We start from the raw sequence: 27,732 nt of genomic DNA on the forward strand, positions 1-27,732 counted from the left end.
CGCGGCCGCCCTCCCACCGAGCCGTTTGAGACAGTCCGTGCGGCCCCCCCGCTGCCTCCCCAGCCTGGCTGCGGGCGTCCTCCGGCCCGCCCGCCCGCACGGGGGCGGATCCAAGTTCCGCGGGGAGCCTGGGGAGGAGGGAAGCGGGGGCAAAGGCCCTGTCTGTCCCGAGGGGCCCCGCCGGTCGGGAGCACGCGCCGGCCGCCCCGCGAGGCGAGATCTGGGCCCTTCTCTATCGGGCCTGGAGCCCCAGGAAGGTTCATGAGATTAAGGGAAAAGGCAAGAGAGCAGGAGCTTTAGAAGCCATCGGGGGCAAGAGCCCCATTTAACAGATAAGGAAGCTGAGCCTCGGAGGCACTCGGGACAGCTCCCGGAGCGGCAGACTCAGAATCCTTCCAGCCCTTTCTCCTTCGCCACGCCCCCTCCACCAGGGCCCCTCTTCCTCCCGTCAGGACTACACCTCCCATCACGCACCGCGAGGCACGCCCCTCGCTACCTTAGTGGCGCCCTGCTCAGGAGGCGCAGCTGCGCTGGCACCTCCCCCACCTCCAGAAGGAGTAGTACGTTCCACCCACACCTCCCCTTTTCTGGAGCCGCAGCACCTGGGCATTTCCCAAACCGTGATGGGGGGGGGGGTGAGGGCGGCGCTGCAGAACGCCGTCCGGGGCCACCACTCGTTTGTTCTCAGAAACAGCTTCCAGGTATTTCGGCGCTCTGTTCCCAGAAGAGACGATGCTAGTCCCTATAATGAAAAGCGATTTGCTCAGTAAAACCTACGCCGACCAGTCCTCCCCTCCCCAGCCGTCCCAGTGGTGCGTGCCCCGGGGAGGCGAGCCAATAGCGGCCCTTCACCTTCGCTTCGGTGCTAGTGGTACGGTCCGCCCCACCCGGCCCCTCCTGCCCTCCCGCAATGGTACGCCCCCCCACCGCCCTCCGGGACAGATGCGGAACTGGCGCGAGCCGCGGAGCGCAGGGAGTCTGCGCTGCAGGTCTCCGCGCGCCCCCGGCCCGGTCCCGGCCCGCGCGCCCCCGGCCCCGCCCCGCGCAGCCCCGCCCCCCGGCCCAGGTGAGGGCACGAGCCGCGGCCTCGGACCGAGCCCGGGTCCCAGAGCCCGAGCCCGGGGAGCCAGGAAGGGACCAGACTGGAGGTTCGAGGGGGCTCGCCGCGGGCGGAGCGTCAGGAGGATGGGGACTGCCGGAAGGGATCAGAGGAGAGGGGGCTCTGAAGAGAAGAGGGGTCCTGGGGGGCTCTGAGAGGATGCGGAGCAGGGAAAAGGGGCGAGGGCTGTCCGAAGGGTTCGGAGCATGGAATTGAGGGGTGTGGGGCTCAGGGCTGAGAGGAGGGCTCCGGGGGAAGGAGGTCTTCGGGGGGGCTCGGAGGATGGAGAGCAAGAGAAAAGGGGTGGAGGCTGTCAGGAAGATGGGGGAGGGCGTCTCTGAGGGGGAATAGGAGTCTTGGGAGCGGCTCTGAAGAGGAGGATGGTCCAGAGGCGTGGGGGATGGGACCGCCAGGAGAGGTTAGAGGGGGGGTTCTCAGTGAGGAGAGGTGGGGGAGGGGGCCCCAGGGGGAAAAGGGGTCCTGGGAGTAGGGTTGTGAGGAAGCATGGGAAGGGGTTCTGGGGGTGGAGCTGTCAGGAGGGCGGGGGAGGGGGGCTCGGGAGGGGCTGCCGGGAGAGATGGGGGAGGGCGCTCGGGAGGGGGGGGGCGGTTTTCCGGAGCTAGTGGGGCCGCTGGTCCCCCTGGGCTTTCGGGCCTGAGGGCGCTTGGCCCCGAGCCCGGCCGGGGGCGAGGATGGGCCCCGAGGGCGGGCGGGGGCGGGCAGCGCGTCTCTCGGCTCGGGGCTCCTTAGCTGGGGCGCGCTCTCCCCGTGACAGCCGCCTCGCCGCGCGCGCCGGGGCCCCGGCTCTCCCCGCGGCCCCCCCGGGGGCTTGGCGGATGCGGTAACAAGGTCACGCGCGGGGGAGGAGAGCCTCCCCCGCTCACGTCAGCGCGCCCCCCGGAGCCCCTGGGTTTCCGCGGGGACCCCGCGAGGCAGCGCAGGCTGGCGGCGGCTTCAGGGCTGCCCGAAGGGCCGGAAGCAGGAACCAGGGGCTTCTGAGATGAGGGGATGTGGTGGACGCAGGGGAAGCCGCGCGGGCGCAGGCATTGCTCCCGGGCTTTCGGGGAGGGGTCCGCGCCAGGACCCGACGGAGGAGGGACCTGGGGCCGCCACCAAGGAGACCCGGCACACCCACCCCTCCCCCGGAGAAGGGCCCCCCGGGACAGGCCCGAGCCCCGGGGCTTGGGAGAGGAGGCCACAAGCAGCGCATCTTTCAGCCAATCTGAGCCTCCAAAGGAGGGCTCCATTCCGGGCCTCCCCGGCCCGTTTCTGGCCTCCCTTCTCCGGGGCCCTCCACTTAGGCCCGATGGCCGGGCTTCAGTTCTGTAGTGTTAGCCCAGCCTCGCGGGGGCAGAGGGGCCCCCAGGGGGCACGTGGGACTGACTGTCAGGGCCGGGGGTCGCACTGTGCCGAGACAGGCCCCAGTGACAGGATCCAGGGGGGGACAGTGTGGCTGCTGAAGGCCGGGCTCAGAGCACAGGCTCACCTCATTGGCTGTGCCAAGGAGAAGAGAGGACCCTAGAGTGGGGGAGGATGTCCTACCGTGGGCTCCGGGCCATTGGACACAGCGAGAGCCATTTGGTCACTAGGGAGGGAGGGACATCGACTGCACTATAAATAGTCCTGGGAGCTGGAGTTGCTATGGAGACAGAACTGAATCCTATTACCTGTAGGTCCTGCTGTCCTGTGTTTGTAGGGGGTTAGAGGAGGGCCAGAGGAAGCTTGGGGTGAGGTGCAGGAAGAGGAAAGGCCGAGGGGGGGGTGCTGTTTTGTAGAGAGACTGACAGAGGGCCCCAAGAATGTAGTGAGCTTAGGTGTCTGTGTGCCTGTGCAAGCAGTGGCCAGGGATGTGTGTGTGTGTGTGTGTGTGTGAGAGAGAGAGAGACAGAGAGAGAAACAAAGAGGAAGAGAGTCGGTCTGTGTGCCTGTGCAAGCAGTGGCCAGAGATGTATGTGTGTGAGAGAGACAGAGACAGAGACAGAGGAAGAAAGAGAGGAAGAGAATCGGTCTGTGTGGGTGTGCAAGCAGGGTGCATGCAAGCATGTGTGTGTGAGAGAGACACAGAGATGGGAACCTTACCCATTTGTGTAGAAAATAGGGTCCTGTGTATGTAGCGTGGGCTCATGCAGAACTCTGGCAGGTTGTAAATCAGCCCTGGGAGGAGTTGTGGAAAGTGATGAAGCTGCTGGTTGGCATTATTCTCACTTAAGATTTCTTAAGCCTTAGCTAACTTTGGATACACAGTTTAGTAATTCCGAGTCTCCCTTCCCTGCCCCTCCTGTTCCCTACTTCCAGGGGAGAGCAGATACTCTGTTAAGAAATCCCTCTTTCAGTTCCCAGTGTTTACAAACACACAGTAGAAGGGAAAGATCCCATGATCTCCTCTGCTCTCTGCTGTGCTTGACTTCAGTACAGGGTTCACAGGAGAAAATTCAGCACCAAGGGCAGAACTCTTGGCTGTGGCTCCTTGGCGCCAGCAGGCCTTCTAATTTAAGGGCAAAAAGAGCATAGACATTTTGGTTTTTAAACTTATGTTGTAACAGCTACGGCTGCTACCCGCCTAAATTAGTCTAAATACATTTGAATTCAGGTGTTTTGGTTTTGATCTCGTTTAGGGGGTCAATGATTAGGCAGGCCTGGAAGTCTAGTTTGATTCAGAAAGCCATTGAAACAGACCTGACATCCAGGGCTGCCCCCAAAATGACCTCATTTCTTTTCATCAAAAAGACAGGGGGTCTGATTGGACCTAGTCTGAAAGAGATCACTCCCTCCCCCCTCCAGGTGGGGCCAAAAATAGACTAGCTTGAGGTGGGAGGGTGGGAGGGAGGGGGAGTATAATTTGTCCTGCATTACGATTGACTCATTCTCAGCTCACAAGCCAAAATAGAGTCCCGGGCTGAGTGTTCTTTTCTCTCCCCGATTCTGCTGAGTTAGAGGACGTGATGACATGTTTTCTGATGTCCCTCTCTAAAGATGATGGATTTGAGGGAGGGTTGATCACCTACATACAACAACAGAGCTTCTCAGTACCTTTGTTCCTTTAGCTTGCCATCATCAACTATTTCCAGAATTCTCTCTGATGCCCTGTCAGCTGCCCTGAAGTTTCTCTGGGATAAGCAAGTGATTTGGAATCATGGTGCAGAAGAAGAAGATTTGCCCTCGGTTACTGGACTACCTAGTGATCATTGGGGCCAGGTAACATTGTAGGGGTTGCTTTTCTAGACTGTGGACATTGCCCCACCCCTTCCTTCTTGTAAACATTTTTATTGAAGTGGTGTGTTTTTTACACTGTTGTTACTTCCCCATGATTCCTCACTTCTCCCCCCCCCCCCCTTGCAGACAAAAAAGCTCTTTTAAAACAAAGAAGTACAGTTAAGCCCATCAGATCAATACATTGTCTATGCCCATTTCCTCTGGGCAAGCTGGAAGGCCTAGCACTTTTTCCATTCTTGCTCATGTTAAGTTGCACCTCAGTTTCACTGTGCTCTTTCACCCTGGCCAGGAAACTGAGGCTGGAAAGGAAAGCACTGAAAAGAGGGAGAATATTGAGACATAGAAATAGATCCTAGCACAAGGGTTCTTAACCTAAGGCAAGAGCTCATGAGCTTGTTTTAACAATATTTTGATAATTATGTTTCAATATAATTGAATTTGTAATTTTATGTATTTTGTGTATGCATTTAAAACATTATTCTAAGAAATGATCCACTGACTTTACTGGACTTCCGTAAAGATTCTGACAAAAAAAAGGTGAAGAAGCCCTAACCTAGTAGCTTCATGATTCGGGCCAAGTTACTCTATTTTTTTATATTTCTGTTTGTGTTCCATTTGTATCTCCAAATGGTCTTTTTGTAATTCATGAGCAAGCAAGGGGATCTTGCACTATGAGCTTCTCAAGTACAACTGTGTTAACTTTTTCTCCTTTCCCTATGGAGTTCAGGGTCTCTGGAAAGGTCTGTGTGTGATAAATGTGGATCCCCTAACACTGGGGACCCCAGTTAGACAAGCCAGGCAGCACATCTAAGATTTTCTAAGTTTGTGTCTAAAACAGAAGCCTGAGTTTAATTTATCAATGAATAATAACAGGACTGGGAGCTGGCTCTTTAAGGCTTGTAGAATGCTTTACAGATGGGACTTCATTTAATCTTTATAACAATCCTGTGGGATAGGTCTCTGAGCGTTACAGTCATCATTTTACAGACGAGGAAACAGAAGTTCAGTGACCTGCCAGGCGGTATTTAAACCTGCATCTTCACAACTTTAAACCTGCCTCTGCTGCCATGTGATGACTAAAACTGGGCAGGCCCTAGGGTCCCTGTGTCCTCAAAGAGTGACCGGGCTGGTTTTATGCTCTTCAGGCAACCAAGCAGCGACAGCGTGGCCCAGACCCCAGAGTTGCTCCGACGATACCCCTTGGAGGACTACCCTGAATTCCCCCTCCCTCCGGATGTGGTGTTCTTCTGCCAGCCGGAGGGATGCCTGAGCGTGCGGCAGCGGCGCATGAGCCTGCGGGATGACACCTCCTTTGTCTTCACCCTCACTGACAAGGACACTGGGGTCACGCGCTATGGCATCTGTGTCAACTTCTACCGTTCCTTCCAGAAGCGAATGCCCAAAGAAAAGGGGGATGGTGGCCCCGGGCACCGTGCAAAGGAAGCTACCAAGGCCGTTCCCACTCCAGAGGAGGCAAGCGCAGAGAAGTCAGAGGGTGGCCCTTCCTTGCAGCCCCCCAGTGCTGACTCGACCCCTGATGGGAACCAGTCTCCTCGGGGCAAACGCCGGGCAAAGGGGGGAAGCCGCTCCCGCAACAGCACCCTGACATCCCTGTGCGTGCTCAGCCATTATCCTTTCTTCACGACTTTCCGAGAATGTCTATATACCCTCAAGCGTTTGGTGGATTGTTGCAGTGAGCGACTGCTGGGCAAGAAACTGGCCATCCCCCGAGGGGTACAGAGGTACAGGGGTGCCATTGAGCCAAACCTTCTTCCAGGAGGTGCAGAGAGGATGTGTTTGGGGCTCAACCATAGTTGATGACCACAGGGTGGGAGGGATGGCACTCGTTCTGTTGTAAAGGTCTCCCTTGGTCTGGTTGAATCTGGGGTTAAAGGCAGGTCTGGGCACATCTAGCCCGTGTGTATGGGGCTCCTTGTAAAGCAGTAGAAGGGTTTAAGAGACTTATGTTCTCTATAGCATTCCCCTTTGGAAAAGAGGCAATGAATTTTACGTGGATGGTGGGCAGCAGAGCAGGTGATCATTGATAATTGTCACTCTTTCTTAACCTGCTTCTTTCTGGGGTCAGACCATGAAAGCAGGGAGAGGCCATTCTAAGTACCGATCTCCTCTCCTTTAGATGCTTTGGGTTGCAGTGGAATAATCAATCAGCATTTATTAAACACCTACTATGTGCCAGGCTAAGCACTGGGGATATAAAGGAAATCAAAAGGCAGTCCTTGCTCTCCAGGGGCCTGAGACTTAGGTGTCTTTTTTCTCCTGTTTGCATTTCAGGGACACCATGTGGCGTATCTTCACGGGCTCGCTCCTGGTAGAAGAGAAATCCAGTGCCCTTCTGCATGACCTGCGTGAGATCGAAGCGTGGATCTATCGATTGTTGCGCTCTCCAGTGCCCATATCTGGCCAGAAGCGAGTAGACATTGAAGTTCTCCCCCAGGAGCTACAACCCGCCCTGACCTTTGCCCTCCCTGACCCATCTCGATTCTCTCTGGTAGATTTCCCATTGCATCTACCTTTGGAACTCCTGGGTGTGGACGCCTGTCTGCAGGTGTTGTCTTGCATCTTGCTGGAGCACAAGGTAAGAGAGCCATTCCTGTGGGGGAAAAAGAGAGAGATAGAGACTTTCTCAAGGATGGCTCTAAAAACTTACTAATTAGGTGATTTTCCATAGACATATGGCCTAGGAAAGGAAAGAGCTCTAGGAACAAGGTTATTGAAGCAAAGAAATGTACTGGAAAAGAATTACTGAGGTCTCCGAGAAAGAGTCAGGAAACCTTTCTGGGAGCTGGGAGGGTAATTTGGACATGGTGAGAAAGAACTAGGATTTGTGGGTGGCTGGCAGGTGTGTCCTCGATCTTATGCCGAGATGCAGATTGTTCTTGGATGTCTCTGTGGCAGGTGGTGTTACAGTCGCGAGACTACAATGCGCTCTCCATGTCTGTGATGGCATTTGTAGCAATGATCTACCCCCTGGAGTATATGTTTCCTGTTATTCCGTTGCTTCCTACTTGCATGGCGTCTGCAGAGCAGGTGAGTCTCCTTGTGGCTTTTGGCTCTTTCACTCGTTGTCCCCCCTTGTAACTGGCTCTAAGGGAGAAAGACTCAAAGAACAGGAAGGTTGTGGAGGCAGTATGATCTTTGATAAAATTCTGTCTCGGTGTCTGGGACCGACTGGGTGGGAGTGTGTTTTCTGTTTCTCATTCTCTGTGTTCCACCCACAGCTGCTTCTGGCTCCTACTCCTTACATTATTGGGGTCCCTGCCAGCTTCTTCCTCTACAAACTAGACTTCAAGATGCCAGATGATGTTTGGCTGGTGGATCTGGACAGCAACCGGGTGAGAAATCTGGCTGGGGATGCTGACATTGTCCCGGTGGAACTGTACTTTTTGTGTGCAACCTGTGTCTGAGCTAGTCTTTGGGGGTCAGTGTTATAGCTAAACAAGTTAAAAAGGTATTCCTTCCGCTTTATTAACTGGCAGGAAAGTAGTGCAAATGGAAGACCCTTGATTTTGTCCTAATGGGTACAATGATCCAGCTTCTCCCCAGAATTAGGTGCTTCCTGCCCTCCTTTGAGAGTTATCAGGCAGTGATGACTGTTAGGGAATCCTAATGTAGTCCTTGATTGCAGCATTTAAACCTCCTAATTATAAAGGTGAGGCAATGGGCCTAGAGAGGGGAAGAGACTTTCCTGGCATCATATACACAAGTAGAAGCAATCCTCTCATGGCTTACCTTGGACACTGGAATAGTAGACATCTGTGTCGCCTTTTGGTACAGACTCTGTGAGGGAACTTCTGCCTCAAGATTCTCAAAATTCAAGCTTCTCAATAAGAATCACAGATTCTTATTGGAGCTGGTGACCTCACTCCAGGCAGCCAGACCCATAAACACTTTCGTTCAGCAAACATTTACTCAGGCCCTTTTTTTGTGAGGTTCTTATTAGTGTGAATAAGAAATTTCGTTAAGTGGTTGCGTCCTTGAATTCTTACTACTCAGAATTACAAGGGGCAGCTAACTGGTGCAGATCACCGGACCTGAATTCAAATCCAACTTCAGACACTTAACACTTCCTAGCTGTGTGACCCTGGGCAAGTCTCAATTGCCTCAGCCAAAAAAAAAAAAAAAAAAAAAAAAAAAGAATGAGTAGGAGGAATTCCACAGATAAAGACAAGAAGAGATATCAGCTCACATTTTAAGTAATGTTTTACAAAGCTTTTTGGCTGACCTTTATTTTTATTTTTATCTTTTCTTTTTAAAAAATACACACAAAGATAGTTTTCAGCATTCCCTCTTGTAAAACCTTGTGTTCCATATTTTTCTCCCTACCTCCTCCCTTCCCTAGATAGTAAGCCATCCAAAATAGGTTAAACATATACAATTCTTCTAAACTCATTTTCACACTTATCTTTTAGCTGATCTCTAAATCACCCCGGTGAAGCAGAAGGTATCATTTTCCCCACTTTCCACATGAGGAAACAGGGTCAGAGGTAAAGTGGCCTGCCCGTGGTCACACACCTAGTCACTGTCAGGGTAGGAATTTGAATCCAGCTGTTTTGGCCCCAGATGCCAGACTCTCTACTAATTGATCTTTTGGTGAGGAGCTTCCAAAAGAAGCCTTTGACACATTCTGAAACTGTCACTGTGCTCTGCCTACTCTAGGTGATCGCACCAACCAATGCAGAGGTGTTGCCCGTCCTGCCAGAGCCCGAATCCTTAGAACTGAAAAAGCACTTGAAGCAGGTGAGTGGGGGGACGACAAGGGAGGGCCTGCTGGGACAACCTCCATCCTTAGGGCAGGAAATCAGTATCATCTTCAGTCTAGCTTCTCTTAGTGTCCTCCCTGTCCTGTGCATATGCTCTCCTGTCTAATATGCTCCTTTCAAGCAATCTGTTCTTGTTTCTCTGCTGTTTGCATGGCCTTGGAACTACTGCTGACTCAAGTCATGTGTAGGTCTGGATTTTGACTCGGTGAAATGCCTTCTCTCATAGATGCTTTTCATGGGGTCTTTTCTTCTTAAATGTCAGGTCTCTGTAGTGTCTTTCCTTCAGAAACTCCTTTCCTGGTTTGGTCCATTCCACCCATTTTTCATTGGTTTCTGTTCTTCCTCATCCTACACGCTGCATGCAGTACTTGAAGGTAACATGTATGAATTCCCCGTCTTGAGCTTTGTTGTGCTTGTTCTCAGGGGCCATCCCCAGGAGGCCGTGCTTCTCACGCAGCTCTTCATAACTCCCCTCCCCTTCCTTGTGTTAGCCTAGGCATTTGGTGGTAGTTCTCAGTGATAGCAGTGTCGTTTTAAATGGGTCATCCTGTATCCTCCATTGCTTTTCCCCCTTTTCCCTGCTGGTGACGTTATATGATCTGCCCTATGTCGCAGGGGCCAGTGAAGGTGAGTGCAAGGCATTCTCCAGCAGTTTTCTCCTGATATTTTTTCACCACTGGTGACTTTATCAGGCATCACAAGGGAGAAATTAAGAAAGAGGGATAGGAAAATAAGTATGTTCAAATGTTGATGGAAGCCAGAGCTAGCTTTATCCCATGGGGGCTCATTGAGATTTCAGCTTTGGTGATTATAGATGATAATTAAGAATCTCTGTACTCTTAGAAGAGGTGTCTGTATGATGGATTATCTTCCACATGCTCAGGGGTTTTGATTCATATTTCAGGACAGTGATTTTTGGGTTAGTTGGGTCACAAATGTTCAGTCTATAGTTTGTGAGGACAGTCCTCTCCATAACCCTCTACTAACCCAGGCTAGAATAAAAGGCAGAGCCCTGATTCTGAAGAGGCCCTTTCCCCAGGCGATAACTGTTTATTTCCCAGGATTCTCTCCTTGATAAAATGCCTCTTATTCCACAGGCACTGGCCAGCATGAGTCTGAACACTCAGCCTATCCTCAACTTGGAGAAGTTCCATGAGGGTCAAGAGATCCCACTACTCTTGGGAAGACCACCCAGTGATTTGCAATCTACCCCTTCCACTGAATTCAATCCCCTCATCTATGGCAATGATGTAGATTCAGTGGATGTGGCTACCAGGTGAAATCAAGTGGGCCTATATGGGGAAGAGTTCTTGAACTGGGTCTCCTTTGTGCTTTAGACAAACTTGGAGCCTGGGTATTTCTCTACTGAGTTTTTTTTAATATGTAAAATTGGAATTATAGTATTGGCTTTTACCTGCTCACTTTAAAGTTTCTTATTGCCGAGATAAGAAGAAATAGTTAAAAAAAAAAAAAAAAAAAAAAAAAAAAAAAGAAGTGGTTTGGAACAGCAGATAGGTTATCACATAGACCTTTTAGTACATCAGAGCATTTACATAGTGTGCATGTTCCAAATACGTGCAAAGGTAGTTTTCAGCATCTACCCTTGCAAAATTTTGTGTTCCATATTGTTCTCCCTTTTTTCCCTCCTCCTTCCTCTTCTAGACTGCAAATAATCTTTTTTTTTCCTTTCCTTTTCTTTTTTGTATTATTATAGCTTTTTATTGACAGAACATATGCATGGGTAATTTTTCAACATGAACCCTTGCAATCACTTCTGTTCTAACTTTTCCCTTCCTTCCCTCCACCCCCCCCCCCAGATGGCAGGCACTCTCATACATGTTAAACATGTAAAAAGTATATGTTAAGTACAATATATGTGTACATATTTATACAGTTCTCTTGTTGCACAAGAAAAATGGAATTTAGAAAGGTAAAATAACCTGGGAAGAAAAACAAAAATGCAAGCATAGACTGTGAATAATCTAATATAGGTTACACATGTGTAATTCTTCTAAATATATTTCCATATTTATCATGCTCTACAAAAAAAAAAAAATCAGATCAAAAGGGGAAAAAATGAGGAAGAAAAAAAAACACCCAACCAACTAACCAAACAACAACAACAACAAAGATAAAAATACTGTGTTGTGATTCATATTCAGTCCCTGTAATCCTCTCCCTGGATGCAAATGGCTCTTTCCATCACAAATCTATTCATCTGAGCACTTATTAAGAGCTGCTATGTGCTAGATATTGTGCTGGGTGCTGAGGGCATAAAGATATAATGTAGCACCATTCCTGCTGTCAAGAAGATACTAAGGGAGCCACATCATAGCCTAGATAAGCACAGTGGGCCAGGCAGGGAGCAAGGATTGCGGGGCAAAGGGGAGATCCAGATTAGACACAGTGCTAAGGACCATCTGAGGAAGGAGAATTAGGTGGGAGAATTAAAAGGAGGAAGATAAAGAGGAAGTAGCACCTAGGCAGAGTCTTAAATGATAATGAAGATTCTTAAAGGTGGAGGTGAGGTACATTCCAGGCAAGTGGAGGGGAGCATGGTCTACATGATGAGATGGGGCAGACGCCAACATATTCCAGTTTGGGTGAAAGGGAGTAATGTGAGAAAGATTGGGAAGCTAGCTTGGAGGCCATATTGGGAAGGCTTAAAGGTCAGGATATAGTAGGGGGCTTCTGAAGATTTTTGATCAGGAGAGTGATAGGGTTAAACTTTTAAGATGATCTTGGTAGCTATGGAAAATTGTATTTCTTTAAGGAAGAAAGCCAGTACAGATACAATTCACTTCCCATAGGATATCCACTCATTGGGCATTGGACAAGGCTCTCACATTTAACAGAGTAACTAAATTAATGGTTATAGATTGTCTAAAAATTATGAATTGGAGGACCACTCATTCCCTTTTCTACCACTCTGACTACTATTGAAGAAGAAGGGGGTCACTGAAGAAGGAGGAGAGATAATCTCATTTTAAAAGAAATGAAATGGCATTATTGCCAAATGGAAGACTGACTTATAAGCTCTCTTAGGAGGGGCCAACAACGGAATTAGCCAAGTTGGTTTTGACCTGAGTTCAAAAGCAGTGAGAGACTCCATTTGGGGGATATTTGATTACTGATCATTGCAGGTAAATCATTGCAGGAAAAAACCATGAAAATAATTGAAGCTGATAGAGGAGGACAGCATATGTATATGCATGTGTATATATGTATGTTTAGAATTAAAGAACAAGAGAAGCCAAAAACTTGTAGATTACAGAGAAATCTCACAGCTATACATCATGAGTACTTTCTTTAAGAAACTAATTAGAAACGTGGGCAGCTAGATACAGCACCTGTCTCAGAATTAGGAGGGCCTGAGTCCAAATCTGGGACTCACACCTCACACTTTCTGGCTATTTGACTCTGAGCAAGTCATTGAATCCTGTTTGCCTCTGTTTCCTCATCTGTAAAATGAGCTGGAGAAAGAAATGGCAAACCACACCATTATTTTTGCCAAGACTTTAAATGAATCATGAATGGTTAGACAAAGAAAATAACTAAAATAACACAAACAACATCTCTCAAAAGAAAAATGAACATAGTTAACGATTGCCTTATATGCCTACTTTCCCCATCTTTGTCATTTTTATAAGAGTAATCTACATGAATGTTGAGGGCATCTTTGATGAGAATATCAGAAGGAAATGGGGAAGCTTTCATTAGTGATAATCCATGAATAGACTATGATTAGGCCTTTATCATCACACAGTTGGAGGACAAATGTGATCTTACTGTAAGACCATAAGAGGACATTTTTATGATAAAGCAAAATTCCATCTTTTGAAAGGCTCTTTTCGAACAAGATCTTTCTCATATATATGTCAGGATTATACAAAATTCCTTAGAAGATATAACAGAGAACTTGATTTGACTTTCCTTTGATCATTAATGTCAGCCACATACTCACCAGAGAAGAAATAGTGGAAGATAGAAGGGTCTGATGTGCTATGTTTGATGGGATCATGAGGAATTGGACACAATTGAACAGCTGAGAAACAAAAATATGGTCATTCTTTAAAGAGTGAAAAAATATCATTCATGTGGCAATACAGAAAAACATGGTGATTAAAAGAAGGCTGTAACATATTATGAACAAGTGATTACAGAGATGAAAAAAAGTAAAGGATGTTTTCAAAGAAATTTGTGAGCAAAAAAATGAGTGAGTTGGTCACCTGGTGAGTGCAAGAAATAATGGATAGATTTTGTGTTTCATTGGATCCTTGGGATAATAAGAGAAATTTAGGAAGGCCTCAGCACTTATAAGAGGATTTGGACGAGTGATCCATGATGGGGATGTGTGGGTGGGTTATGATATGCACTGGTGGAAGGGATGTCTGTATCAGTAACATTATGGTTATAATTGAATATCTAACTGAAAAGTTAATTAAATATTATATTAAGAATGGAAACTGAGAGACCAATTGGAGGCTTTTATAGTATTCTAGGCAAAAGGTGATGAAGACCTGAATTTGAACTAGAGTGGTATCCTAGTCTGAAAGGAAAAGAGATAGAAATTAGATTTTTAGATAGAATCAATAGGAATTTGTTGTTGATTGAATCTTTTCTTTTTTCATTTCTGTTTCCAAAAGAAGATTCTGAGATTTCAAATCAGTACCTTGAAGAATATCAATATTCACCATCAAAAATAGCTATTTGGAGAAGGGTAGGTTTAGGGAGAAAGAAGAATTCCGGTTTTTTACATAATAAATTGAATTGGATTTAAGGTGCTGGTGCAAAAATATCTCAGTAATGTGCAGCAGAGAGGTGAGGATGTTGGATTGGAGTTAAGGGGGAAAATCAGCTCTATATACATGGATATATGCACGTATATATATTTAGGAGTCATCCACATAGTAGTACTAACTGAACCCTTGAATAGTGTGAAACCCAAGGTAGAGAATATAGAGAACAGATCCTTGGGGAACAGCCTTGCTTAATAGCTGATTAATCAGGTGTAGCTACTGAGGAGAAGACAGACAGGTAGGATGAGAGGAGGACATTTCCCTGGGAACTATGGGAGGAGAGAGTATCTGACAAAGAATGTTGAAAGCTACAGAAATGCAAGGAGGTTAAAGATGAAGAAAGGCCATTGGAGTTCTCCATCTTGAAATTATTAGAAACCTTCAAGAGAGCAGTGCCTGTAGAATAGTGATGGTGGAAACTCGATTTCAAGGGCCTGAAGGATGAGTAGATGATAAGTTATAGGCAGCGAGTACATATGACTGTTAGTGAAAGGGATGAGCTACAGGAGAATAGCTTGGGGGATGAGAGGGGTCAAAAAGTGATTTTTTTTAAAGGACATATAAACCTGAACCTATTTGGGGGTTGGGGTTGATGAATGACTCATTCTTCTTCATGACTGGTTGGCTAAAGAGCAGCCTTAGGGGGTTGCCAACAACCTTGGAGTCTGAGGGTTCTTCCTCCGTAGGGTACTGGATGAATCAGATAACCCACTGTCATCTGTCTTTTCAGGGTGGCCATGGTGAGATTCTTCAACTCCCCCAATGTGCTTCAGGGTTTCCAGATGCACACACGCACTCTGCGTCTCTTCCCCCGACCTGTGGTAGCCTTCCAAGCTGGCTCCTTTCTAGCCTCACGTCCCCGACAGACCCCCTTTGCTGAGAAATTGGCCAGGACCCAAGCCGTGGAATACTTTGGTGAATGGATCCTCAACCCCACCAACTATGCTTTCCAGCGAATCCACAACAGTGAGTGCACTGCCCTTTCTCTGGGGCCCCTTCCCTTTCTCTCCCTTTGTGCCTCCTTTTTTTTACCCTGCTCGTGCCCTGCCCTGCTCTTTGTTGTTTGCTCCTTTCCCGTCTCGTCCTATCTGCTGCCAACCCTGACCAGTCATGTCTGTCTGGGCAGACATGTTTGACCCGGCCCTGATTGGCGACAAGCCCAAGTGGTACGCCCACCAGCTGCAGCCGATCTATTACCGTGTCTATGACAGTAACTCCCAGCTGGCCGAGGCCCTGAATGTGCCGCCCGAGCAGGAATCTGACTCTGACCCAACTGACGACAGGTGAGCAGTGCCTGGGGGGCAGCGAAGGCCGGCGGGCCATGATGGGCCCCGGGGCCCCGGGCAGGATGGTGCTTGCCTTCTCCTCTTCTGAGTGCCAGTGGCCTGGCCCTGGGCCAGGAGGTCACCCTGCCTTCTAGCCTCTGTCCTGAGCTCTCAGAGTCTCTTTTCTGCACCCCTCCCACCTTGGGCACCAACAACTTTCTCTTGGGCTTCTCCTTCTTGCCTTGGCAGTGGCAGTGACAGTGTGGATTACGATGACTCAAGCTCTTCCTACTCATCCCTTGGTGACTTTGTTAGTGAGATGATGAAATGCGATATCAATGGTGACACACCCAGTAAGTGCCAGGAAGCGGGCCAGCCCTGGGCAGGAGCTCAGGTTTGGGGTAGGGGTCTGTACCCTCTGAGCCCTGGAATCTTTGCAGATGTGGATCCGCTAACACATGCAGCACTGGGTGACGCCAGCGAAGTGGCATTTGATGAGCTGCAGGGAAACCAGGGAGATTTGGAGGAACCCGGTCCAGACAGCGAGAATTCCCAGGACAATCCCCAGCCTCGTTCCAGCTCCAGCACGACGGCCAGCAGCAGCCCCAGTACCATCATTCACGGAGCCAACGCTGTGCGTAGGGGTGTGGAAGGGAAGAGTGGCAGCTAGGGCTAGAATCTGGGCCCCTTCTTGTGGGACAGTACCTAGTTCCTCCCTCAGTGTTAGGCTGGACTGGGTCTCCCTCATCTCTCTTCTCCCTGTATCCTGTTTGTAAGTGTGGACTGTGGCTTAAAGGCTGCTCCTTCTAGGCTGCTTGTAAGTCTGTGACTGAAGCCCCGTTTTCACAGATCTCTGGGGAAGAAACGCCATTAGGATGAGGATGTCAGAGACTTTTCCCTATAGATATTTCCCATCAAAGCCCTGACATTAGGAACCTGCCTGGGGCTGGCTAGATTTTTGGTCAGAGGAGAACACCAGAAGCCTCAGTCCTCCTCCACTGACCATTGTGTGCCACGACCCGCAGGAATCGGCTGATTTTACCGAGGTGGAGGACAAGACAGCGACAGGATTCTCCAACCCCCTCCGTGCTTTGCCTCCCAGTTTTGGCAAATTGAGCTTGGATAAGCGTGAGGCAGAGAGTGGGGGTCCCCCAGAGGGATTGGGGCGCAGGCGCGACTATGACAATCCATACTTTGAACCTCAGTATGGATTTCCCACCGAGGAAGATGAAGATGAAGATGAGCACGAGGAGAGTTATACCCCACGATTTCAACAAAACCTCAATGGCAGTAGGTGAGAGTTTGGGTTACTTTTGTGGGTGTGCCCACTAAAGAGCTTTTCAAAGGGCCTCTTACCAACACTGGCCAGGGTGGGGAGGAGAACCAGAAAGGTCCGTCACTTGGAAGGTTCTCACGGTTCTGCTGTTCTCCTGTCATAGGGGTTTGGGGTCAGTTGGGGGCTGGTTGTAGCAACGTAGCTGGGGTCTGTACTTCTCCAAAGGTGAGGTACCTTGGCCTGGACCTGACAAGTGCCACTATGCGTTTCCAAGGGCTCAAAAACTGCTGCGGCCCAATAGCCTCAAGCTGGCGAGCGATTCAGATGCAGAGTCGGACTCTCGGGCGAGTTCTCCCAACTCCACCGTCTCCAACAACAGCAGCAATGAGGGCTTCGGGGGTATCATGTCTTTTGCCAGTAAGTGCCACGAGTTATGTGGATTTTTTAAAAATGTACATGCCTTATATGGAGTTACTTAATCAATGTTGATTGAATTAGATTAAATTGAATTCCTCACCTGTCCCATCCTCTACATCCATGGTTGGGCTATAATTGAGGCAAAAGTTATGTAGAAGTTCTCTGGAGTTTGGGTGACATTCTCAGGCCACAGGGAGATTTTGGTCACAGATCATTGCCAGATTCACATTGTTCTAAGGAAGGGGGAGGTAAGTGGAACTGTAGGAAGACTGCTTGTCTATGTTTGGCATACAGGTAGCCCTTAAATTCTTTTTTGTTCATTCATTTATTTGTTCATTTGGACCTTTGGTGTTCACTAGAAACAAAATAGTTGCATGTTTACCTAAGATAGATCCTCAAAGGAGACATCTCTTCGCCATATCCATCGGTTTCTTTTGCGTGGTTCAAATGCCTCAGCCAAGTTGGATTGAGATATAAACTCACTTCTTTTTCTTTGGAAAATTTCATTTTATGTCTTGTTTTTTTCATCACATACATTTCTGAATATATTCCTCTTTCCTCTATTTCCTCATTTTCTATCCAGCAAGCCAGTCCTTGGTAACAAAGGTTAAAAAAGAAAGGGATAAAAGTGGTTCACCAAAACTCATCAGCCCACCTGCCACATATGACCACATATGATATACCCATGTAACAGGGTATGCAGTATTCCATACACAGAGTCCCCATTTCTGCAAGGAAGGGAAGGAGGATCATCTTCTCTCTTCTCTGAACCAAGCTGATTATTATAATTGCACAACGTTTGTTCTTTGTGTTTATTGCTTTTCTGGTTCTGTCTACTTATCCCTGTACCAAATCTCTGTGCCCCTGCGCTTCCCTGATTCTTCATCTCTGCCATTCTTATGGTGCACTGATATCCTCCCACATTTACCAGGCTCGGTTTGTTTGGCCATTTCCTAATTGGTGGCAGCCACTTTATTTCTAATCCATCATGGCTACAGAAAATGCACGGGACCATTTTTTCTGTCTTTGACCTCTATGGTATATATTTCATAGCAGCAGGATCTCTGGGTCAAAGGGTAGAGATATTTTAGTTACTTTAGAAGCTGAATTTCATTCCTTTCCAGAAGGATTGGAGTGAATCTCCATCAATACTGCTCTGCCAGTAGTGAGTCAGTATGTCTGCTTTCCTGCAGCCCCTCTGATGCTGACTCTTTCCATTCCTGATTATCCCAGTCAGTTTGCTGAACCTAAAGTGAAAAGTTAGAGTTTTGTTGATTTTCATTTCTCTTATTATTTGTGGTTTGGAGCATGTGCTATGACATGTTTATTTGCTTACCCCTCCTTTCATATTGTGGGTCATAGAGGAGAGTTTTTATTTGGAAAATTGTTTGTGCTTCTTCTTTAATCACTTATGAATTGGAAAAATGTCCAACCCTTTCTTTGCTTAGTGAAGAAATTTTTAATGACTTTGAAAGGTGTATATGGGCCCATGTTTGGTATATAAAGAAGGGAGTTATGGGGGAGTAATGTAGCTTGATGGCTGGTAGTAGATTTAGAAAGGAAACCCAAACAATGAGTACTGCTGTGAGATCAATCAGACGCTAGGACAGTCCTTCATCTAGAACCATTGCCATTCTAATTGCCTTTCATATGGCCTACTGGCTATTATATGGGGAGATTTCACTGGTCATTTTAGGTCAAGCTAATGCCAATGTCTTAATTTGTTATAAACAGCAGAAGGAAAAGCATGACCGAATAGAATTTCCATTTTGCCTGCCTCTAGGCTTGACCTTGTTTAGGTTAGATAAGAAACACTGGGGTAGACAATAGGTGGTGCAGTGGGTAGAGTACCAAACCTGGAGTCAGGAGGACTCATCTTCCTGAGTTCAAATCCAGCCTCAGACATTTACTTGCTGTGTGACGTGGATAAGTCACTTCTCCCTGTTTGCCTCAGTTCTTCATCTGTACAGTGAACTAGAGAAGGAAATGGTCTACCACTCCAGTATCTTTGCCAAATAAAACCCCAAATGGGTTTACAAAGAGCTGGATATGACCGAAACAACTGAATGGTAGCAACCACAGACATAATAAATAAGACAAACTGGACTTTGAAGGTCAGGCTGTCTTTAAGAAGGAAGTGGGGCTGATTTAAAAAATGGCCGTCATGAGGCAAGGGAAGAGTGGTTTAACATATTCTAAACTTAGAAAGTGTACTGTCATATCTCTGATCCTCATGACCCCTTGTTCTAACCCTCTTCCTTGTAGGCAGCCTCTACCGGAACCACAGCACCAGCTTCAGCCTCTCAAACCTTGCGCTGCCCACCAAAGGGGCCAGAGACAAAACAACACCCTTCCCTAGTCTCAAAGGTAACTGCCGTTAAAGTGTGTGACCAATTAGAGTGCTTGAGCAATGATGATGGGAGCAGAGGGGTCTGGGTGTTGGATGGAGGCTATCCTGGGCCATTTTGTCTGGCCTTGGTCTCCACACATAAATTCTTGCAGATTCCTCTGCTTGGCACAGGCTGTAGTATATTGAGGGTTGTCAGGTGGATGTGGCTCGTAGCTCAAGGTGAGGTAAGGCTATCTTCCTTAGAATGGTAGCATTATGGATGTGGAGGACTCCTGCTCTGGGATGTTCCTGCTGCTATAAGTAACCCCAGCATTTATTTAGCACAGGGCCTGGCTCATGGAAAGCACCACTTTAGATAAGGGTGTTAGACTAGGAGTTAGGAAAACCTGAGTTTATTCCTGCCTCAGATGCTAGCTGTGATCTTGTGCAGGTCACTTACCCTCTCTTAGCCTCAGTTTAATTTGTAAAATGATTATGATAATAGTACTTGCCTCACCAGGGGATTATGAGGATGATACCACTTTTCTGTAAAGTGCTTTGCAAACCTTAAAATGCTATACAAATGCTGCTCTTATTGTCATGGTTATCATCATCATCATCTGAATGAGAGATGGGCCAGTTGTTTGCCATATTCCATGTTCAGAATTTCAGAGGAGCTGCTGGGAGGGCAGTGGCTGCTGAGAAGGTTGGGAATCCTCTTGGTTTGGCTTCTTGCCATTTCAGAGTCGGCCAAAGCCTGGTAGTTGGTTTGTTTCTGCTTGGAGTTCTGATGGTTAGGCAATAGCGGTGGTAACTAACAAAGTCTGAGCGGGTCTCTGTGTTTTCCTGGATATTGGGCCCGGGATACTAGGATTAGGCCAGATTGAGAAGGGATCCGACATGTCCCCGAACTGGGAGAAAACAAAGGGAAATTGGAAAAAATGGCTTGTTCAGCTAGTCGGTGTTTCTGGGACCCAGGCAATGCTGTTATGGTGTGGACTTCCACAGCTGGACGTAGTGGGGGAGAAGAAGGAGAATTCACGGTCCTGGCCTGCCATTTCACCCATTCAAAGGAAGCAGCAATGAATGCATGGCCATGCTCACTCTCATCTGCTTTGCTTATCCCCACCCCTTCTCCCCTGCTAGGGTGTCTGTTCCAGATGAGGATCACCTGGGGGGATTTCATGCCGGTCGGCAGTCCCTCCTCCTTCCAGCATGTGGCTCTGGGGCCACTGGAGCTGCCGGCCTCCCTGCGCTGCTGTCCCAGTTAGTGCTGGCTTTGAGCCTTTGCTCAACCAGTTCTGGGCCCCGCAGGGGAAGCCCCCAAAGGTGGCAGCCCCCGGAAGTGGGGCTCAAGGGCCAAGTGCTGGGTGTGTGGCGTCTCCTGGCTTCAGCTCCATCAAGGGGTGTAGGGGGTGGAGTATCGCGGTGCACCTACTAATTGTGTTTTTATGTCCCAGTATTTGGGCTAAATACTCTAATGGAGATTGTTACTGAAGCCGGCCCCGGGAGCGGTGAAGGTGGGTTTTGCCTGCGAGCTCTGCATGACCTTCTTTCCCAAGCATCTTCTGTGCCTGCCTGGGGGCCACCTTACCTGTGGGGCAAGCAGCCTCAAACAGGCCACCCGCCTCGCCCTATCCCCCACAGTGCCTCTCGCTTGCCCGCAGCGTGCTACCGGTGCCGGGGACATGCATGTGGAGTGGCCTGGTCTCCGTTCCCACCTCCTCCACGCTCCTTTGGCTGGTTTCTGCCTCTGTGTGGCGCCTTGTTAGGAGGGGTGTGGGCTGTGGCTCCTCCGGGCAGCGTGCGCCAGTGCCGAGCCCGGAGAGTGAGCGGCCTCTTCTGCTTTCCTGGCTGCAGGAAGCCGGCGAGCCTTGGTGGACCAGAAGTCCTCGGTCATCAAGCACAGCCCCACAGTGAAGAGAGAGTCTCCGTCTCCTCAGGGACGAGCCAGCAATTCCAGGTAACGGACGGCCAAGGGGCTGAGGCAGCAGAGCGGGTCTGCAGGGCTTCCATGAGGGCAGGAGGGGAAGGGGGAGGGGGCAGCAGGGAGCCTCAGCACCCTCAGTGCCCCCCAGGCAGGGTGGGCCTAGCTTTGGCTCAGGCTTCTTACTCTGGGGCAGTTGGTGATGGGTGAGCAAGCTGGGCCAGGGGCTGCCCCTCTAGAGCGGCTTATGGCCCCGCAGCGAGAACCAGCAGTTCCTGAAAGAGGTGGTGCACAGTGTTCTGGACGGCCAGGGAGTGGGCTGGCTCAGCGTGAAGAAGGTGAGGAGGCTGCTGGAGAGTGAGCAGCTGCGAGGTTTTGTCCTGAGCAAGCTGAACCGCCTGGCACCCCCCGAGGATGGCGCCCCCCAGGAGACGATCCCCGATGTGGTCAGTGAGCTTTCGGGGCTAGGCAGTGGGGGCAGGCCCGAGTGAGCGGGACGGGCCCAAGAGAGCCAGGCCGAGGGAGCCGGGCCGAGGGAGCTGGGCAGGCCCCAGGAAGCTGGGCTGAGGGAGCCAGGCCGAGGGCATAGGGTGGATCCCAGGGAGCTGAGCACGGGCAGATCCTAACCCCTATCCTTGTCCTCTCAGGAGATAAGCCGCAAGGTCTACAAAGGGATGCTGGACCTTCTCAAGTGCATGGTGCTGAGCCTGGAACAGTCCTATGCCAATGCCGGCCTGGGAGGCATGGCCAGCACCTTTGGCCTTCTAGAGATTGCCCAGACCCATTACTATAGCAAAGGTAAAGCCGACGGCACCCGTGTTCCAGGGCATCTCTGTGGCTTGAAGCCTTAGAGTCTGGGGCCCTTGGGGAAGTTAAGGGACTTGGTGGAGGTCACTCAGCCTGGATGATCAGAAGCAGAACTTGAAGCAGGCCAGCCTCCTAGACGCACCCTTGCTGCTCACCTTGTTTTCATAGGAGTGGACAATTCACAGCTATGAGAAGCTCTTTGAGTCTGGTTCCTGTGCTCCTGGCTCTGCCTCCATCACCATGGCCTTTTATCCTTTTTTTTTTTTTTTTTTTTTTTTTACTGTACAATTTAAATTTTATTAGAGAAATTTTTACATTTTATCACAATTCTCAGAAAGTCCTACGAGTGTGTGCATTTCACAGGGATATGCTAAAAACCAGTATCTGTAATGTTTCCTTTGACAACCCTGTTAACAGAAAAGATCCTTGTCATGTTTATTGTCTAAATTAAAAACCCTTGTACACTTGTTTGATACAATCGGGAGTCCCTGCAGTGGTTAATTTTAGCATAAATCCTTAAACGATAGCTTTTTCAAACTCAAGTGCAACTGGACAACCATTCTAGGGTCTATCTATTCCTAAGAGATTAATCTACCAAAAATACATAGGGAGTCATGTTTTACATGGCACTTTTTCAAAAAGAAACAAAAGTCTTCTAACAAAGTATAAAGGAGATGATAAGTCTATAAAGTACAAACATCTTATCCAGTTGTATTATTATAAAATGAGAAATAGATATTTTCTATCAAGGGGAGAAGCATCACTGAAATTTTTTAATAGTTTGCCAAATATTCAGTTATTAGGATTATCTAAATATCATTTAAATTATATAACTGGTGTAGATGATTCTATAAAATAATGAATACAAGTTCCACATCATCAAGCCCCATAGTCCAGTAATGGCCCCCAAAGCCCAACAGCATGAATTACAGTCCAACACATTTTTAAGGAGACATAATTTAGACATTTAAATCAAAGAAACTAAAACCAGACTATGTACATTCATTCAAGTACAATAAATTTAGTTTTTCAGTTTTATAATCATCAGTTAAAAACAAAAGTTTAGGTGCAATTTCACATGTTCTCATATACTTTCCAGTCCAGTTCCCAGAGCAATAAAGTATCTTTGTGCACTCCATTTTCTTTTTATAAGCAGGTGCAATATACATTGTTTATAGAATGTTTCACTTCATAGTAAAACTGTTAATACACACTGTAGGTGAACACCATATTAAAACTCAACCCCGATAACTACAAAATTTCAAAAAGACTTGAAAGCATGCTAATTACTGTTTAAACGCTCAAGCTCTATGATTCCTTATATCATAGAGTCATCAAAATAATTGGGAATAACTGACTCTGACTCCAAAAGAGGCACCTTTCTACCCTTCCAAAATATTAATGGTATATATTACAACTTAGTCATTTCCTCTGCATTTCAAAAGGAACTTTTATCTTCACTATCATTTTCATACTTTGAAAACCTAGGATTAAGGTCTAAAATAAATATTAGTACAATGCTACTATTAAATTGTGCTATAGGAGAAAAATGTGTAGTATTTTGCTTGTGGATATGTGGTGGAATGTACTTCACAGTTAATTTTATTACATTAATTCTACTTTATATGTCACTAAATGAACATCCAAGTAAAATGTACCATCCGGATAAAAAGTAAGAAAATTTAAGGATGGCTCTTTATCCTTGACTCGTTCTTCCTTCTTCTCTGGCCACTCACCTCGGTATTCTTTTCCTCAGAGCCCGACAAACGGAAGAGAAGTCCCACAGATGGTGTGAACACACCGGTTAGCAAGGATCCAGGCCTGGCTGGGAGAGGCGACCCAAAAGCCATGGCACAGCTGAGGGTTCCCCAGTTGGGACCACGGGCACCAAGTGCTATGGGAAAGGGCCCCAAGGAGCTGGACACCAGGAGCCTAAAGGAAGAGAATTTTGTGGCTTCCATTGGTGGGTATTGCTGTGCTTGATGTGGCGGACCGGTGCAGCTTTGGAATCTTCCATCCAGAGTCCTGTCCTTGTCTTTCCCACACTTCGCTTCTAAGAGAGGAGGCTCTCTGTCCCTTCCTAATACACTCACATCCTTTATTCGGTCCCTTATCACACCTTGACTCTGACCTCTCAAGGCTTGGAGGGGGTAGTTAGGAGGCTCCATTTTGGAATCCGGGCTGCACTTCTGACTTCCTTGCCTCGTTGGCGTCTGGAGTTTCTTTTCTATACAGTTAAGAGACCACGTGGGTCCTGGGAGGCTATGAGGTGTTGGTAGATGTCTCCAAAGTGAAAAAGGTAGTCTGGACCTCTGTAGCCCATTTTGTTCCCCATCCTTCCTATCCACTTCCAGGTCACAGTGCTGACTTCCATGGCGTCTGTCCAACAACCCTCACACTCCTCTACGTCTTTGGGATCTCTAGCTCGGAAGTATAGCAATCTGAGCTAGTTTTTAATAAATATATCTTGGCCAAGGCCAAGCTCCTTGGTTAAGAGCTTGATGGACTGAGATTTCTGTAGTCCCCATAGAGGAGAGTGAATCTTCAGCAATAGAGGGGGGGAGCTCTCTGTGTACGACCCCCAAACCACCTGACCTTGAGCTGCCAAGGTCCTAACATGCTCTTACCTTGGCCCTAGTCCCTGAACAATACACTTCATTCTGTCAGCTACTTGGCACAACCCTCGGTGATCACTGCTTTATCACTAGAAGGTGGTTATGGATAAAATTCAGGTCCAACAAGTGCTTGGCCTTGCTCAGTGGGAGCAAATACCTGCCAGCTCAGTGAGAGGCCCTTCTCACCTGACATCTCCTGAGGGAAGATTTCCCGAATCGTGAGATCAAAACTCTCATCTTTAGTTCTATAAAATGCTATTCTGTAATTCTCCTATGTCCCCTCTGACATTTGCCAGAAGGGAGGGGGAAGCTTGGCTTCCGTCGGACCTCCAGACAATCTGGAGTGTTCAGTAGCGGCTCGAACTAAGCTGTGAGTCCAGCTGACTAGCCGAGGAACGAGGACTAGCTCAGAGGCTTCTGGAGGGGGAAGGCAGACTTTGAGGGGGAAGAGTTCTTTTGCCAGCTGCTGGGGGATAGGTCGATAGCTAAATAAATAGGCCTCCATCTATCTCTAAGCCATCAGTGAGTTAATCATGTCTGCATTCAAGCTCTTGAAAATCTTTCACTGCTTGTTTGTTGCCCAAATGGGCAGTTTCCTCCAGCGTGAGTCTAAAAATTACCTTGTCCAAAAATAGGCAATTTCATGTCCTTTTCACCCAAGACAAGGCCCTGACTGCCCCGATGGCATAGGAAGTTTGATGCCCTCCGTTCTTTAGTCTGTAGAGAAGCGTTGGGCCTCTCAATTTGGGCTGTAATCTGGCCTGGATCTCCTGGGGTGGGGTGGGTTTCCATTCCGCCTGTCTGACCAGCCTCTGACTCTCTCTGTCTTTCTCTCCTGCTTGCATTGCATCTGGGGTAGAGTTGTGGAACAAGCACCAGGAAGTGAAAAAACAAAAAGCTTTGGACAAACAGAGTAAGGAACAAACGCCCCCTCCCTGCCCCAAAGTTCCCCATACCTGCCAACTCCCCAGGCCCAGCTGGAGCAGGTTTACTGCGGCAACCCTATCCAAATTTGCTCTAGGGGATATTTGGAATAAGTGTGAGCAGGTAGGTGGTATGTGGATTTACAGGTATGAGGTCTGGAGACCCCTTCTCCCCCTCATAGCTAGAGTTCCCATGGAGTAAATCCCGGGGACCTGGTTCTCTGTGCCGTCACAGTTGGTGGGGAGAACGCTTGCTTGTCTGAATCCCTTGTTGGACGACATCTCCCTCACCTACAAGAAGGTTTCTGGGCACAGTTGGCAGAGATGGGTGCTGCCCCTCCTGTGTTGAGTCTGTAGCTGCACCTCCCTCCCTGGTGCCTTGCCTAAGGGTGCTTTCTTGCTTTCTGTCATTCTGTCCTTCTGCCATCCCATTGTGGGGGTGTGGGGGAAGAGGAAGTGGGAGGCCTTTGTCTTAGATCTGGAGACTTGGAGGAGGCTGAGCAATGTCCAGGGACACAAGTGCTATTCCTTTGCCTCACGGGCATTGCCTTCTCAAGCCCTTTCAGACTTTCACTTGGGAGCCACTGCGTGACCTTCAGTTGCCTCAGGCACCAGTGGAGTTCAAGCTGTGAGTGCAGTGGTGTGTGGTTTAGACTTTTGTGTCTGGGGCTGGCCTACCCAGGGTTGGCCTAGCACAAGCAGAGGGTCACAGAGCCCCTTGGAGCCAGGTTGGATGCTTCTCAGTTGGCTTTTGAGGAATCTGGGGGCCTGTATATCCAGTGGGACACGAGGAAAGCAGTCCCTGGAAAGGTGGCTGGGACTTTGCTGAACAGAAAAGCTGTTCTGTTCCCTCTGTCCCCTCACCATCCTGTCCTTGTGCCCATGATCCATGCAGCCTGGTAACCAGATATCCCCTCCCTATCCTCAGGGCCTGAAGGAATCAAACCTGTCTTTGACCTTGGTGAGACAGATGAGAAAAAGTCCCAGATCAGTGCAGACAGCGGAGTGAGCCTGCTGTCTGGTTCGCAGGTTTGTGACAACCCTGTCAGGAGCTGGATCTAGGTTGCCATCTTAGCCCATTCTGTGGTCTCTCCTGGGAGGGAGAGAACGGAGGTAGGGGAAAGGGGAAATGAGGGCTTCTTATGGAGACTACAGGTAGAACAAGTAACTCGTCTTTCTCAATTTCAGAGAAGTGACCTGGAATCTACCATTGGCGCAGGCCCCGCAGTTATGATCCGAAGCACAAGCCAGGATTCTGAAGTTAGCACTGTGGTAGGGGAACACCACACTGGCATGTCGGGTGTAAGGAATAGAGAAAGGCTTAGAGACTTACCCTGGTTTCAGTCCAACAGGGTTCCTATCTGGTCTTGCCCATTCATGGAAAGGTCTGTCTGAATTGGGACCAGACCTGGAGGCGCCCACACTGACAGTTTGTAAATAACAAAGTACTTCTTGGAAGCCTTTGGCACTTCGGGGTGACGACAGCTTAAGAGTTTCAGCAACTTAGAAATTCCTTGTTAGAGAATGTCTTTGCCCTGGGGAGCCTCCCTTACTGCTCGTTTTCTCCCCCAGGTGAGTAACAGTTCTGGAGAAACATTGGGAGCAGACAGTGACCTGAGCAGCAATGCAGGTGACGGACCAGGTGGTGATGGCAGTGCCCACTTGGCAGGACTTCGTGGCACTGTGTCTGACAGCGAAATTGAGACCAATTCTGCCTCGGGAGCCATCTTTGTAAGCTTTATTTTCTGCCAGGGAAGGCCGTTTCTCTTGTCCAGACAGAGTCAGGGCTAAGGATATCCTTGATATAATTAAGAGTTAATTTTAATGTGGATTTCCTTCAGGCTTTTTTCTTCCTCACAGAACTGTATGAATCCACTATCTGGCCTGTTTAGAGCAGAGGTTTCAAACATGTGGCCAAACAACATTCCCGAGTGTGATCTGAACCAAATTAAAATGTAATTGGAAAATATTTATCAAAATATATAGAAATACAAGAAAATATGGATAATGCTATAATTTAAAACTAAGTCAGTGGATGGTTTGCAGGGACCCTTAGGTATGGAGTAATGGTCCTTCTTTCTATTTTGATACCACTTGTTTTCGTAACATTTTCTTCAATGATCATTTGGATATCTAGCCTAATTTGATGTTAATTATAAGATGAATGTGTGAAACACTCAAAACAATTACCTAATATAAAGGCAATGATTTAAGATCATTTAGAACCAGTCAACAATAACAAGGTCAGAGCTGAATTGGTCTATACTATTGTAGAATTTCT

The 27,732-nt window shown here is 48.3% G+C and overlaps 1 protein-coding gene across 38 annotated transcripts in view; it reads left to right on the forward strand.

Annotated features, from left to right (window-relative positions):
- Positions 1 to 1,042: 1,042 nt before the first annotated feature.
- The window catches only part of MADD (MAP kinase activating death domain), a 39,178-nt gene continuing 12,488 nt past the window's right edge, over positions 1,043 to 27,732 (forward strand). For 6 of the 38 annotated variants that reach the window (XR_004230012.1, XM_031941473.1, XM_031941479.1 and 3 more), the window contains exons 1-24: positions 1,073 to 1,148; positions 4,144 to 4,294; positions 5,458 to 6,054; positions 6,605 to 6,908; positions 7,229 to 7,360; positions 7,552 to 7,665; positions 8,990 to 9,070; positions 10,191 to 10,369; positions 14,623 to 14,858; positions 15,019 to 15,175; positions 15,407 to 15,510; positions 15,598 to 15,791; positions 16,183 to 16,451; positions 16,708 to 16,850; positions 19,116 to 19,217; positions 20,640 to 20,699; positions 21,040 to 21,142; positions 21,366 to 21,552; positions 21,754 to 21,904; positions 23,670 to 23,876; positions 25,388 to 25,441; positions 26,380 to 26,480; positions 26,640 to 26,723; positions 27,024 to 27,182. Coding sequence is in view for 37 of the 38 variants with exons in the window: in XM_031941473.1 (XP_031797333.1) it covers positions 4,233 to 4,294; positions 5,458 to 6,054; positions 6,605 to 6,908; positions 7,229 to 7,360; positions 7,552 to 7,665; positions 8,990 to 9,070; positions 10,191 to 10,369; positions 14,623 to 14,858; positions 15,019 to 15,175; positions 15,407 to 15,510; positions 15,598 to 15,791; positions 16,183 to 16,451; positions 16,708 to 16,850; positions 19,116 to 19,217; positions 20,640 to 20,699; positions 21,040 to 21,142; positions 21,366 to 21,552; positions 21,754 to 21,904; positions 23,670 to 23,876; positions 25,388 to 25,441; positions 26,380 to 26,480; positions 26,640 to 26,723; positions 27,024 to 27,182 (3,780 nt within the window). In the remaining variant the exon portion in view is untranslated. Of the gene's footprint in view, positions 1,149 to 1,207; positions 1,518 to 4,143; positions 4,295 to 5,457; positions 6,055 to 6,604; positions 6,909 to 7,228; positions 7,361 to 7,551; positions 7,666 to 8,989; positions 9,071 to 10,190; positions 10,370 to 14,622; positions 14,859 to 15,018; positions 15,176 to 15,406; positions 15,511 to 15,597; positions 15,792 to 16,182; positions 16,452 to 16,707; positions 16,851 to 19,115; positions 19,218 to 20,639; positions 20,700 to 21,039; positions 21,143 to 21,365; positions 21,553 to 21,753; positions 21,905 to 23,669; positions 23,877 to 25,387; positions 25,442 to 26,379; positions 26,481 to 26,639; positions 26,724 to 27,023; positions 27,183 to 27,732 lie in introns of those variants that run through there. The other 32 variants (XM_031941487.1, XM_031941495.1, XM_031941489.1 and 29 more) reach the window with 13 other exon arrangements.

The sequence above is a fragment of the Sarcophilus harrisii genome, chromosome 6 (assembly GCF_902635505.1).
Source record: "Sarcophilus harrisii chromosome 6, mSarHar1.11, whole genome shotgun sequence".
Lineage (NCBI taxonomy): Eukaryota > Metazoa > Chordata > Mammalia > Dasyuromorphia > Dasyuridae > Sarcophilus > Sarcophilus harrisii.